At 32.6% G+C, this 14,611-nt stretch overlaps 1 protein-coding gene and 2 pseudogenes across 1 annotated transcript; all 3 read right to left on the bottom strand.

Moving 5' to 3' along the window:
- Positions 1-1,273: 1,273 nt before the first annotated feature.
- On the bottom strand, positions 1,274-3,498 carry LOC120198783 (annotated as a pseudogene).
- A 2,470-nt stretch (positions 3,499-5,968) lies between these two features.
- LOC120198764 lies at positions 5,969-10,857 on the bottom strand. Its single transcript, XM_039200042.1, has 5 exons — positions 10,793-10,857; positions 7,620-7,770; positions 6,774-7,021; positions 6,308-6,521; positions 5,969-6,167 (listed from the first exon to the last, which is right to left on the bottom strand). The coding sequence occupies exons 1-5, from the start codon at positions 10,855-10,857 to the stop codon at positions 6,036-6,038; spliced, it is 810 nt and encodes a 269-aa protein (XP_039055973.1). The 3' UTR covers positions 5,969-6,035.
- Positions 10,858-10,981: 124 nt separating this feature from the next.
- On the bottom strand, positions 10,982-14,138 carry LOC120198763 (annotated as a pseudogene).
- Positions 14,139-14,611: the final 473 nt, after the last annotated feature.

Raw genomic sequence — 14,611 nt, 5'->3', positions numbered from 1 at the left:
TTTTTCCGACGTCGATTCTTCGTCGAAGAATTGAAGAAATACAAAATGAGGACGACTGGACTAAGATCCAGCTATTTTATTGGAAGTGTTGTTTCATTGTAGGTAACTATATGTCAATTATATTTTTGAGGGATACATCATGATCGTTTATTTTTGTGTGTTAGGGTTTAAAAAACTCTAATAAAGGTAACATGATTGTTATAAATAAGAGAAGAGATTGTGTATTTTTTTACGATATTAGAAAAGGAATTCAATCATATTTAACATAAAAAAATGAAAAATAATTATTAAATTTTAAACCTTCTTATGAGGTAACACTTCATTTCTTTATCTTTTCGAGTGTTGAGGTGTTCAGAGTTGTCAAAGTCCCTTGAGATTTATATTCTCTAGAGTTCCACAAAATCTATGAAGTTTCATGTTCTTCGGACAGCTACATCATCTTAATATAATCTATGTTATGTCTGTATAATATACGACCTATTATTTGATAGACATATATATTTAATATGTCAATCTGTTATTAATTATCATGATCTTATGTCTGACACCAGTATTAAAAATCATAAAAATTCTTCTATCGAGATTGAAAAGGGACTTCTTCATCTTCTTCTTCTTTTGTTAATATTAAAAGAAAACCAGACGACATGAATCGTATGCAACTCTATCATCTTTAATCAATCAATAGTTTTTACATATATATATATATATATATATATTGTAAAACTATCGGTTAATATAAATAATTGTCATATTTCAATATTTATTTATTTAGAGTTGTATGTCACAAAATTATTCTCTGATATATGTACACCCTTCTCATAATCATCAAATGGTGTAAACCTACTAGTATAAGTACACCCTTCCCTTAATTCTTAAAATTGTTTTTACAACTGAATTTACACTGTTTTAAAAGTAGAATCCATATCTGATATGTGTGCTGTAAATTTTCTAATGCTTAAAATGTCTCTCTAAAGGCATGGAGTTTAATAACAATTGTAGGTGATTTAAAGTTCGGCAAGGTAGTCATTGTGGTCATAGACTGAATTTAGATTTCGTTATAATACTAGCTGTCGTCATAGTTGTCATATACTGAATTTAGAATTCTTTATGGTAGTCGTTATAGTCATTAACTGAATTTAGAATTCGTCATGGTAGTCATTGTCTTCATAGACTGAATTTAGAGTCCGTCATGATCATCATTGTCATTATCATCATAGATTGAATTTAGAGTTCATCATGGTAATCATTGTCGTCATAGTTGTCATGACTGAATTTAAAGTTCGTCATGATAATAGTCATTGTTGTCATCGTCATTATAATCATCATAGACCGAATTGTAGAAAATGGTGCGGTGATTCAACATCTCTTGAAGCGTCAAATACCCATCTTTGTTATCACTGGCCTGATTCACTTCAAATCAAGAACCCAGCCACATGCATTACGCCTTTGGAAAAAGTGAAGAAATTGACCTCACGCATCAGATAACGAGCGAAGTAGTTGGCGTAGAACAGCTCGCCAGGGTGCAGATAACAAAGTATGGGCCTCAATTCTTCAATGCTCAGTTTTCTGCACAGATATAGATATAATTAGGGACAGACGCGTGATCTTATGTTAGATGATAAATTTATAAAATTTTAAAGGTCGAAAATAGATTATCACTTGAAAATACCAAGTATTTAAAATATATACTAATTTAAAATTTTTTGGAAGTGACTACCCCATCCACCTTCCTGGTCCATATCTGATTATAATCGATATACAAGTTTATCAAAACAATGGGGTGAATAGGAATTACTTGTCGTTGATATCAAGCTCTGCAAATTTTTGTTCAGCGGTAGGGGTAAGAGCTGCAGAATTTTCATAATCTGCATAGGTTTTGTAAATGCTGTATGTGTGATCTTTAAATTCATTGAGATTGAGTTGTCCATCGTGGTCATCGTCCATACTTCTATTTCATCAGGAGAAAAGGATAAAATAAATCAGTCTTCATCCGACAATCAGCTCAAGCAAATGACATAATAACCTCCTTACTAGATGAAGCAGACAATTTAAAAAATACGAAATGTTAAAAGAAAGTATCTACTGAATAGTCATTTTGATATTTTCTTTTAAAATACTTTAGCTCTTAATTTTTCATTTTTAAGATAAAATATCATCTGGTTGAATGAAAGCCATTAATACCAACGATCAATACATGTTGTTGACGTCGAATCTTGTGTGTCGAAAGTGATGACAAATTTTGTGTCGAAAATAATGACATGACACAAGGTATATATCAAAAGTGATGGCGTGAATCACGCTACATGTTCAAAATGATCAGTTGATTCTGTCACGTATTTGCTTTCGACATATAAGATTTATCACATAAATGACATCATATATGCATTCATTATTAATCAATCATTTCAATCTAACTGAAGATCATTTTACTTCAAAATGGAATACCAAGACAAAAGTACTTGAAAAAAAATAGACTAAAACGATATCGTTTTGTCTGACGTAGGGTGAATTTTGATATTACGCTTTAAAAAAAACCTAAAAAAAAAAAACTAACTTCAACTTTTCCCTTAACAGTCATCTCTGGATTTCTCCATTGTTGCTATCTTCTGGATGTAAAAAACTGAACAAATGAAGAAAAATAAGGAAATTTGGTTAAACTACATTCTTCAAGACTGGAATCTTCATCTGCATTCTTGAATTGCTCCCCCCACCAACCAGCATCACCATGTCCCATTGAATTTTTTTCTATTTCAATCAAATTTACCAAAAAAATTCGTCAAATGCATACAATCATAGACAATATTTCAACCCAAAATAGGAAATGTCAGGGATGAACTCATTTTAGATTGAAGTGAAATTATAAAATTTTAGGATGAAAACAGATTATTAATAGAAAATTCACACAAACAATTTAAACTATAAGAGAATTTAAAAATTTCAGGAGCGAATGGGCACCCGCCGCTCAGTCCATCCATCCTTGAAAAAGGGTTTACCTATATCTTCCGGTGTAAACTGGGGAAGATACTCGCCGAAGCTGATGACCCCATCTCCATTTTTATCATGCCAAGACATCAGTCTGTTGGTTCTATAACTCAAACGATCGATGGCCTGTTGGCTAATCCAAACCCCGAGCTCCTCGAAACTGATTTTACCATCTTTTGGCGAATTATCTAACAATGGGAACAAACTCATCAGCCTTAAGGAGGTGTTTAAAAGCCCATCATCTTGGAAATACTGATCATAAGCAATGTTTTCGCTCAATTCTCCACCGTCTTCCGTCCATCTCTCGTTTCTCGAGACCAAAGGGTCGAATGTAAATCTGTGAGCGAGACGACGATTTAACCCCACTGGACGATGAACGTGCCGTTTGGTTGGGGAGAACAAGATGATAATGAAGGCAATGGCCAAAAAGGTGTACACCATCGCTTTTGCCATGTCGAATGGCCGTCCGGAGAGATCAATGATGACCGGATGGTGGTAGCGTAAAAATAATTGCAGGAAGATGACGAAAGTAGGGCGGGGAAGGACGGTTATTGACAGTTAAATGATACGGGCGTATGTGCATGAAGCATTCAAATTAGGAGTCCCCAACAAGACAAGTTTTTTTCTGTTCTTTTTTGTTTGTAGTTTTCGGGTTTTCATTAATATATTACCTGATTTTGTGTATGAGAGTAGATAAGTAAATAGTAAAATTTATGTTTTCAACCAATTGTCATATCTGGCATCAAACATCTCATTCCCTTAAATTTTCTTTGATGCTGGTTTAATTTAGGCATAATACAAAAAAAAAAATCTTAACATTATGTTAAATAGTCATTTTAGACTTTATTCTTTTTCTTTAACGTTTGGTTAAATAGTCATTTTAGCCCTCTCACTATTTCATTTTAGCTTAATATAAAAATAAATGCCCAAACTATGCCTCAAAAATATTTTAGTGTCTAAAGAAATTTTCACTAAAAATAAGTCTTTGATGTTTCCAACGTTATACTTTTAGGTGTCTGGACGTTAATCACCGTTAAAAATCTTCGTTAAGTAACAGGTGTCACATTATGGTAATTTTGAGAATTTATTTAAAAAATAAAATATTTTTATTAAAAAAACCCCGAACATTAAGAGCATGTGCTTCGCTCCCCCTCTCCCCCTTTCTCCCTTCCCTTTCCATAGCCGCCATCGTCATCAAGACCAATGTCGACCCCCGATCAAACCCGCATTGGTCTTTCATCGTAATCTACCACGATTTGCTGTAGAGTTCAAAGGTTTGTCGGATTTTAAGCCACAGTTGTTGTTCTTCGTCGATTCCGACTAATCCCGACGTCCATAAGCCACATTGCCACCACAATTCGAACCACCGTACAATTTCAATCAAAACTCAAGTGGTTGTGTTCCTCACTGTCACTCTATCGTTGCTCCTCTGTCGTTCCATCGTGGGGATTAGGATTTTAAAAGATTAAGAATTAGGATATTGGTGATTTAGTGATTTAGGGGATTTGGGTGACAATAAGGGCAACGATTGATTAAAGGGCAAGTGACAACGGGTGAAAGACTGTTCGACGATGATAATGATAGCCGGAGATGGCCGACAATGGTTGGTAATTAGAGTTTGAAATGAGAGATTTTAGTTTTTTAGAGTTTTTTTTATAATTTTAGTAAAATTTTGGTTTTTTATAAAAAAATTAAGCTTTTTTTTCTTTCTTTTCTTAAAAAAATAATATTTTGATTATTAAAAAATTAAAAATATAACAATAGACACTTTAAAGTGTAACTAATAAAACGTTAGGCATATATTTTTAACGAAAAATTTTTTAGCATTAAAATGTTTTTCAAGGCATAATTTAGAACTTATTTTTGTATTTTGCTTTTAGGATAAAAGTCTTGTTTGAAAATGAAATTGGAAGGTTCAAAAGTTCAAAATCTCCAAGTTTGTATTAAGCCTTTCAATTTTTTTTTTTTTTTTTTGGAAACTGAGAAGAATCGGTAGAAGGGAAAGGAGAAACAGTAAAAAAGAAAAGAAAATAAATGGAATAGAAAGGAAGGGAAGAGAACAAAGCACAAAGGAACGGGGAAAAAGGAGAGAAAAAACGGAAAGAGGAAACATATGTGTCTGTTTTTTGTGATATTTTTCATGTGATTAAAGCATTATAAACTTACAAGGCATAATGACATAATTACCCCTAATATTTGCATAAATTGTCACTTTGCTTCATTTTTTTGGATTATATTACTTTCTAACGTTTAATTTTTGGTCAAAACAGATCCCTATTGGATAAAAACCGTTAATCGACTAATAGTAAACACATTACTAACATGAAATTTTCACATGTAATCAATTGATGACATAGCATATTGATGACATAGCATGTGTCATGATACCTAAAATGATTACATGACATGTGACATGTCACCCAAAATGATGATTTGGTACGTGCTATGTCACCCAAAATGATAATAGGACACATGCCACATCAATAATTGAACACATGGAAATTCCACGTCAACATGTGTTGAAAGTAGCCAACTAATGGTTTTCATCCAACATAATCTGTTTTGACTAAAAATTGAAATGTTGGGAGGTAAAATGATCTAAAAAAAGAATAGGGGTAAAATGACCATTTGTGCAAACATTGGGGATAATTGTGTGCCAACGAATCCATAAATTATAATTTGATCTTTTTTATGTATTTAGGATGTGCTCTAGTTTTTGTAGATACCAATTTGCTATTATAATTCAAATTAGAAAAAAATTGTAAGAAATATCAAACACCTTTCTTGTAAACTTAAGAGTAACAGAAATTAAAGATACTTCAATCAAATGGGTATTTAGGGCTTACAAAGAGTTCTCCTAGGCGCACCAAGCATTTGATCACACATCCTAAAGAGGGTTGCGTTTGTTGTCTACAGCTAGAGCTAAAATGCCTAGGTGCACAACTCAACAATATTGATCATCCATGTATCAGTTATTAGTAAAACAGAAAAGGCATTGCTACAACTGATCTACCATTAATAGAGGAAATTCACGAACCTTCACAATCCGAAAACTACGGTCCAAAAGCAAATACCACATCTGATCTGAAAACATATTTGATACCCTTGGAGACATTTCGAGCTTCATGCAGCATGCATTTGTCACCATGAATGTGTAGGAGAGCCATTCCTTCAGCAGGAGCAACCTGCAGAGCTAACGTTACGTAAATAAAGGATATCCCACAGCAAGTCATACGGCCAATCCAATAGGAATTCGAAAAAGATAAAAACAAAATGAAAGGGGGAAACAACAAAAGCAAATGATAAAAGTTTCAAAGGCGTTTACCTCTGCTGCAACACCATTCCATGAATCATAGAAGACAGTCTCCCCTCCAACTAGAGGCTCTGATTCAGAATCCTTCGAGTTGTTTGAATCACTTTTACCTTTGGTTTCGGGCCCGCCACTTAAATATATCAATAATGTATAATGGGTGCGCTTTCCCTTTCCAAGATCAACACTTTGGTCAAAATGCCGTCCAAAACGCTGACCAACCTTATACCTGAAGTAGAATATGCATGGAAATTCATAAAAAAAAATAAAAGTTCAGTTTCAATGTACACTTCAAAGTGTATTATTCAGTCAAATGGATGAGATACCTTCAGGCTTTCAGCACACATCATAATCATTTATAGTCCAAGCAAGTTATCACTTCAAGAAGTATTTCAGGCAATTGATTATGCTATTCATTTATTCAAATAAAAGTAAGCATGGATTTAATGTTTTTTTTTGGGGGGGGGGGGGATGAAGTTACCGGTATAATCTAATATTGGGATTCAAGCCAACAGCAACCTTCCCCCTAATTTTAATATCAGAGAATAATTGGCCAAGTCCAGACTGCCATATAGTGTCTGCAAGTTTAGGATCATTAACAGATATTCGGTCATTGTCTCGGTAGGCTTCGCCTTTTGCCGGACCAAGACCTCCTTGGTGCTCAAAACCAATTGACTCTGCAGTTCTAATAAATCCCTTTGATTCAGCAGATGTGAAGAAATTCTGCACCTGCATGTGTCTTAAAATCAGTAAATCATCACCATCCATGAATTTCAACAAGATCATTTCCCATTGGAGAGCAACTTTTTTTTTCTAACTTATACGAGTTTAGATTCAAGACCAAAACCTTTTTTTGATTAATCTGAGATGATTACAAGGTATCATATGCTCAAAAGACTCAACCATTTGACAATAAACACTCAAACACCTCTCCAGACGTCATGTTCAAATCCGGGAACTCAAGGATAACAACTATCTCTTTAACCACTAAATTCACTAGGTTATTGCGCACACCAAAACTTTAATGCTTAATGAAGTTACAAATCATATTGTTAGCATCCCTAATTTCCAAATCATTTTCTACTGACAGGTTCGAGTCTTGAGCCTTGTACATCGAGCATGTCAAAGTAGAATTTCACTGCCTATATGAATCCAAATATAGCTATAAGGCACTACAAAATTTGAACTCTTTCAACACATAATTCGACAATGATTAAGCATATTTTCATATTTCATTTCTTGTCAATAAAAAAGGAACATTTCGTATTTCAGATTGCAATGGAAAAAGTCGAAATCGAAGCTGAAATGGAATTCAAGATAAACGTACGGTGAAAAGATCGTTGTCTTGAAGGCGAGTAACCTGGAGTTCGAGTTTGGGTTTAACGAAAGGCCACTTTGCCGTTGTTCTGGCTTTGGTTCTGTCCCCTAATTTTCTTCTTTGTTCCTGCCTCCGCCATTGACGAAAATACTCTTCTACACTGTAATAAGTAACAACAAATTAATGGTAAACTACAATCATAGCTACTTAGCTATTAGTAATATTACATTTCGTCACCCACTTTAAAAAAAACTACATTTGAGTCACTAGATTGCATTTTTAAAGGAAAACTACCTATTTAGTTACCCATCTATTACTTTGTTTTGTTTTGGACAACTATTATTTTTTGTAAAATCATACCAACATTATGTTTCTATGTGGTCACCCTTCGTTAAAAAATTAATGATGATACAAATTTGACATGATATGATATTTTCTAAATATTTTTAATTCAACATCATCGTATCTTTTATAGTCAACAAACCTCTAATGATATTTTTTAATAATTTTTTCAACCAATAAAGTGGTGACATGAGAATATATATACTAAAGTTAAAAAAATTCCCTACCAAAGATCATATTGCCCCCACAAAAATGATTATCTCTAATTGAACCCAAAGTTCAAACTCAAGACTATAGAGACGATGATATGAAAACTAAAACAAATATTTAAAAATATTATATTAGCATCGTTGTTAATTTTTAATAATAGATGATCAAAATAAAAAAAAATTACATGTAATATTAAGTATGATTTAAAAATAAGACCACCGACTATAGATAATGTACTTTAAGAAAAGGACAAATATAGGCTTGGGTTAGGCAGGATTGGTGGGTTTGGGTGAACTGATTTAGGCCTCGGGTTAATATTTGAACCTTAAATTCAGGCCCAAACGAATTGGATTATGATAATATTTATATAGAGAAAATTAAAATTTGAAATTAAATATAACTACGAAAGGATTTATTTTGAACCCTTAAAAATTAATATTGTCAAGTCTGATAATCTAATTTAATAAGGAATATATAATGTATGGGAGTGAAATCCTAACTTTATAAAGTTCAAATTTGGTGGGCCAAAATGAAAAAAAGTAAAATAAAAGAAGATTCTTGAGATGGATGGATAATTAGATGAAGCCCACATAATTCATGTTGCTTAATTAGTAAAACAAAGTTAAGTTTTAGGGTACGAATCAAGCGATCTCGATGGTAAATAATTTTTATTATTACTTGAGGTCCTGGGTTCAAGCGTCGAGAATGCTAGGGTATAAACGTTAAATGGATAATTAGATGAAGCCCATAATTCATGTTGCTTAATTAGTAAAACCAAGTTAAGTTTTAGGGTACGAATTAAGCGATCAATGGTAAATAATTGTTATAACTTGAGGTCCTGGGTTCGAGCGTCGGGAATGCTAGGGTATAAGCGTTAAATATCAATTGGTTGATAGTTATCTTTGAACAAATATTTTTTTTGTACTTACCTTATTTATAGAAAAATTTAAGTTTTAGGGTAAATTACAAGCTTGGTTTCATTTATTTTAACTTTGTTTAGTTTTGATATAATTTGAAAAAATGTTTTAATCCATTACATAATCGATTTATTATATTTCGATCATTGGCTGTTAATTATCATATCATTACTTGATGATGTGAAATATTAGTAAAACATTATTTTTAATTTAATCACTAAAATTTAAACAAAATATCAATTTAGATCTCAACTTTTTTCTTTGTTAACTACCTAGTATAAAGTGTCTGAAAATTATAGATATAAAAATGATTATGGGCAAAACGAGGCTCAAATATTAAATTGCAGCTGCGGTCACATTTTCGTTGTATTATGTTTATTGCGATTGTAGACATAGTAAGTACTACTGTGATAATTACAAGTATCACGATCATGCAATAACATTATATTATAAACGTCTGCTATTCCAATAACGAACCGTTATTCAGATCCTGATTTGAGCACCTCATTTGCAGCTGTATTCGATATGAATGTAAGCAATGATTTGTCGACAGTCTTTTAATAGCTTAATCCCCTTTTGTGGTTCATTGTCATTGTAATTAGATCTGTTTGTATCTATATTTGTTCGAGTTTTTTTATTAGGTTTTTTAACCTTTCCTTGTATGGTCTTTATGTGATCTTAAGTGACTAGTTTTTGTGTTAATAATTATAAGAAAAATAGTCTAATTATGTGATTAATTCACAATTATGATTGTAAACATTTATTGTAATTCAAGATATTTTTTTAATAAAACTAACTACTTCTATAAAAAAAAATATACTATGCTTGACTTCTACTTCTTTGGCCTTAATTACTCTTTAAGACACTTCAATTAAAATTTTAAAATCAAAACTCCTTCAAATTTTTGATTTATTCAATTTTAAAGACTATTTGTTTCAAAGTTAACTTACACCTCAAAAATTTTGACTGAAATATAAATCGATAACATAATGACTTATATTTTTTCAAACTAAACAAAATTGAAAAGAAGGCGAGCAAACGTACATTCATGATGAATTCTAAATGATTTACTACTTGAAGACAATTATAAGGGTGTGTTTGGTTGGGGGAATGTGAGATTCCCATGGGAATGGAATCCACATTCTCCCGTTTGGTTGGTCGAGAATGTTATTCCCGGTAATCTTACATTATCAATAGTGAATTTTTTTTGGGTATATTACCGGGAATGTCATTACCTCCTTTTCCTTAGGTATTGTTGGATTATTGGCGTTTTGGACTAAAATGTCCTTAAATTTTTTAAATATCCTTATTCTGTCATTGATTAATAAAAATTCTACAAATGTTAAATTACAAATTTATCCTTAAACTATTTTAGATTTACAAAAAAAAATCTATAATTAAAATTTTGTATGAAATTCAGGGGTTAAAATAAAATTTTACCATTACATTAAACCTTTTTATATTTTCAATTTGTAAAAATATATATATATATAAATTGAATTTAATTTTTTAAAGAAAATATATAAATATTTTCAACTTGTTAAAAAAAATATATAATAAGGACAATTTGGTCAAATATACATTCCAATAATCTTTTATTCCTTTAACCAAACACGGTAATCTTAAATTCCTGCTAAACCAACTAAACACAAAATACAACATTCTCAGTAATCCTATTCCTTAATAATCTTTTATTCCCACTGATAATCTTACATTCCGTGAACCGAACGCAACAGGCACTCTCTATTCCGGTATAAGAAGAAAAAGCCAAATGGCATCATTCATATCAACAAGTTATAAGGTTACAGATATGATCAAGAAATAACAGGGGTGAAAGGCTTGTGATGCTTTGTCCTCTTGATCCTTCACCAAAGAATAGAGAAGATCTGAAATATGCTTCTTCTAGGTTCTACCATCCACGTCGGACCCCGATCCTGTCCACCCGGGTGCTGCAGATCCTCTACCCTTGGGCACGGCACCGATCCCTTTACCTCTTCCATGATAACGAGTCTTCTTTCCTTTTACTTCTCCATCGTTCGTGGACAGTTGATTCTTCGCATTAATTGCTGACATTTCCACTATTATCTACATTAGGTGCATTGTCGGAAACAGTACAGCCAAGGGAAATCTTTCAAATATCTTTCTATGACAACAAACATATTAAAGGCAAACAAAAAGGTCCTGGGTGAGTAAACCAGGGAATTGTTGCAGGCATTCTTGAAACCAAATTAGATACTCCAGAGTAACTTTTTATATAAGAACAAACATGATCTCAGAAAGATCGGCAACTTATGACTTCAATCTCACTTCATTTTTCCCATTCATTTATTTTATTGTTACGGATAAGTGGCAACTTGGTCTGATTAGTAGAACAAATGACTAAGGGAACCAAACATTAACAAATAATCACAAGGACTATACTGGTTGGTAAGGAAACTTGAGTTTGTAAATGAGCACACATGGATATCTTTTCCATTTTGATGCGACACCTCCTTATCAATCCAGCTTATAACAGTGAATGCAGAAATGGATCAGCGATAGAAAATCAGAATCAGAACCTACAGTAAACGAAAACCATTTTTCACCAGATGACATGCTTATTTCAATGACTGTTTTAAAGAACCTATCATAGAACACCATATAAGTATTGGATACTTCATGAACAACTTTTCTTATAATAATAAGGAATAAAAGGAAATCTTACATGACAAGACAACCTGGGAGACCTGCTTGGGTTCAGAGATTCCAGCCGCCTTTTCAACTCATCAAGTCGAGCAAACTGAGAGTTACAGCTCTCTTGAACCTATCAAATGAACAGTATCAAATTATTGCACAGGACATTAATGCATGCTTATCCACCTACAGTAAAGAAATATACCAGATTTTTTAAGTCCTCACATAACTTCTGCTTCATTGCTTCCTCATCATTCAACGCCTTCACTGCCGCTTCCCAAGTCTAAAATACAATAAGCCAAGAGGCATATACTTGCTAATAAATATATTGCAAAAGAAACTGAAACATTATTCAGAAACCTTCAGCAGGTCCAATAAAATCAATTTAGGCCTTAATTAATTCAAATACAACCTGTTACAGAGTCAGCAGTATTCTAGACCCAATAAGTCACATTGGGATGAGTCTGAATTCAATTAGGATTCTGATTCTGACTTTTTTTTATCTTTATTTATTATTTTATCTTATTTGCCAAGTTTATCTAGTAGCTATTATGATTTTATCCCTATAATTTTTTTATTTAATTCCTAGTTATCTATTACTTTGAGTTAATCTATTAAGCTTGTTACCTTATTTAAGAGGGAGATTACGAAGGAATAAAAAAGTTGCGTTTCAGTAATTTGTGGTAGGTTACACCCTTAGAATTCCCTTTCATCGTCCAATCATTCGATCCCATACTCGGGTTCATAACACAAACCATTATGTATAAGTAAATCCAAGAATCTACATCAATCTACAATTCCAGGCAGAAACACTAATCAACTTACTACCTCTGCCCTAAGCAGGCAGAACTATGATAATGATTTGACCTTTGCATTGTTATCATCTTAACCTTTGCATGGGAAGGATTTTCATGTAAAAAATTTATGATTTGACCTCTCAAGTCCCAATCAACTGACTACCTCTGTCCTAAGAAGGTAAAACTATAAAAATGACAACTCTACTTCGATCAAGAAAAGACGAGATAGTATAAGGCTGATGCAAGACACTTACACTAGGATGAGTGAGAAAGAGAGAAAATGCAACAAACCTTTCGTGCTTGTTCTTCCTTCTGCTTGGCACTACGTATTCTCTCAGTGACATTTCGATTTTCTTTCTCATATGTTCAAGGGCTGAAGGTATGTACCACACATTATGCAAAGTAAGAATCACTTCTTTATAGAAAAATTCACATAAATAAAGAAATATTTCAGACACGCAACAAAACATCAACCTGCTTTTTTAGGCCCAGCAGTGAGTTTAATCTCCATTGTAAATATTTGCTAGTTCTCTTTCAAAATCACGGATTTTAGAATAATTTTCTTCTATATATCTGAAAGTACGAATCAAAAGAGATTAGATAAAATCCCCAACAAATCAAGTCATGAGAAACAAACGGAAAGAACATTTATAAGAAGAGAAAAGGCAACTTTAGAAGGCATGATCTTCTTTCAGCCTTTCTTTTTACAATCAAACGCTACACACTAGATGATAAAATTCCTAGATACAAACAGAATTATTTACTATAAATTGTTAAATTCTAATAACTGAACCCAAGAAAATAAACAAGCAAAGCTCTCTTAAACCTGGTTAATTGAGTAAAAGAGAATCCTAAATTTAAAGACACAAAAGAAATGGCAGAGTTCATAATCATGTGCAAAATTGAATATTTCAGATCTGAATAATACGACTTAATAAAGCAGTAACATTGAATCAATTAAGATTTAGGTTTTATTTTAAGTAGTATCAAACTCATTTGAAAACTAACTTTATGCAGAAGCACAAACAAGCTCTTATCTCTCTAAATTTAAATTACAGTATGCTTTAAGGTAATTCTTCAAAGGCTAACCATTTATAGAAAACACATATTTGTCTATACATCCTTCCTGCTTTTTTCTCTCTCTACATATTTGAACGTAAAGACGTGCACAGCAGGCTTAGAAGAACACTTTCCTTGGTGTTAATGAACTAAATCCCAGCATTGAACAGAATCGTCCATACTGGCCAGGTTTACAACAATTGAAGCCGTACAAGTGAAAAAATCACCACTCAAAATAATGCGCATATCCAAAAATATAAATTTAAAAGTCAGAACACGAACATACTTCTTGACTTGAACCCGCTTTTCCTCGATTATCTGCCGCCACAGGAATTAAAAAAAATTTGGCCATGAGTTTTTGACCAAAGCAATCACGAAACTCTAAGAGAAGAGAGAAGAAAGAAGAGAGAAGAGAGAAGAGAGAAGAGAGAAGAGAGAGAAGTGACCTTCTCAGTGTAGGTGATAACAGGAGATTCCCTAGGGAATCCATCGGGTCCGATCTCGGCTTCGAAGGAACGATTGGAGGCCATTTTCCCTTGTTTTGGTTTGGAATCGAAATGGAAAACAGTCTTGTGATTTATCTGACATGATTTTACATTAATTAATTGGATTAATTTCATTTTGGAAAGCAATGCATTGTTGCCTCTTCCTTTTTTTTTTTGGGTTTCGTTTTCTTCAATTAACGGAAAAGGGAGTAACAGAAAACACTTCCGATCGTGGCAAAACGTGTTTCTCTTTGGATTTGCCAGCCCTAGTTGTTAAGGTGAGGCAAAGTTCAAGGTAAGTAGTGATCTTAAATGTATTAAAATAACTGTTGTGTTTCTTATTTTAAGGTTAGGAATGTTCTCATAACCATAGGACGTTAGTTTATAGTGTCTCTAATTATTAAAAATTATAAAATAACTTTTTAAATATATGATATTGTTTTCTTTAGCCATTCGACTATTAAAAGTAAAAAATGGTTACTTGACTATTTATATGTTTCAAACGCATATCTTTTCAT

Source organism: Hibiscus syriacus, unplaced genomic scaffold (genome assembly GCF_006381635.1).
Source record: "Hibiscus syriacus cultivar Baekdansim isolate YM2019G1 unplaced genomic scaffold, ASM638163v2 tig00004797_pilon, whole genome shotgun sequence".
NCBI lineage: Eukaryota > Viridiplantae > Streptophyta > Magnoliopsida > Malvales > Malvaceae > Hibiscus > Hibiscus syriacus.
Note: the sequence above shows the minus strand (reverse complement) of the source record. Positions and strands in the feature narration are given on the sequence as shown.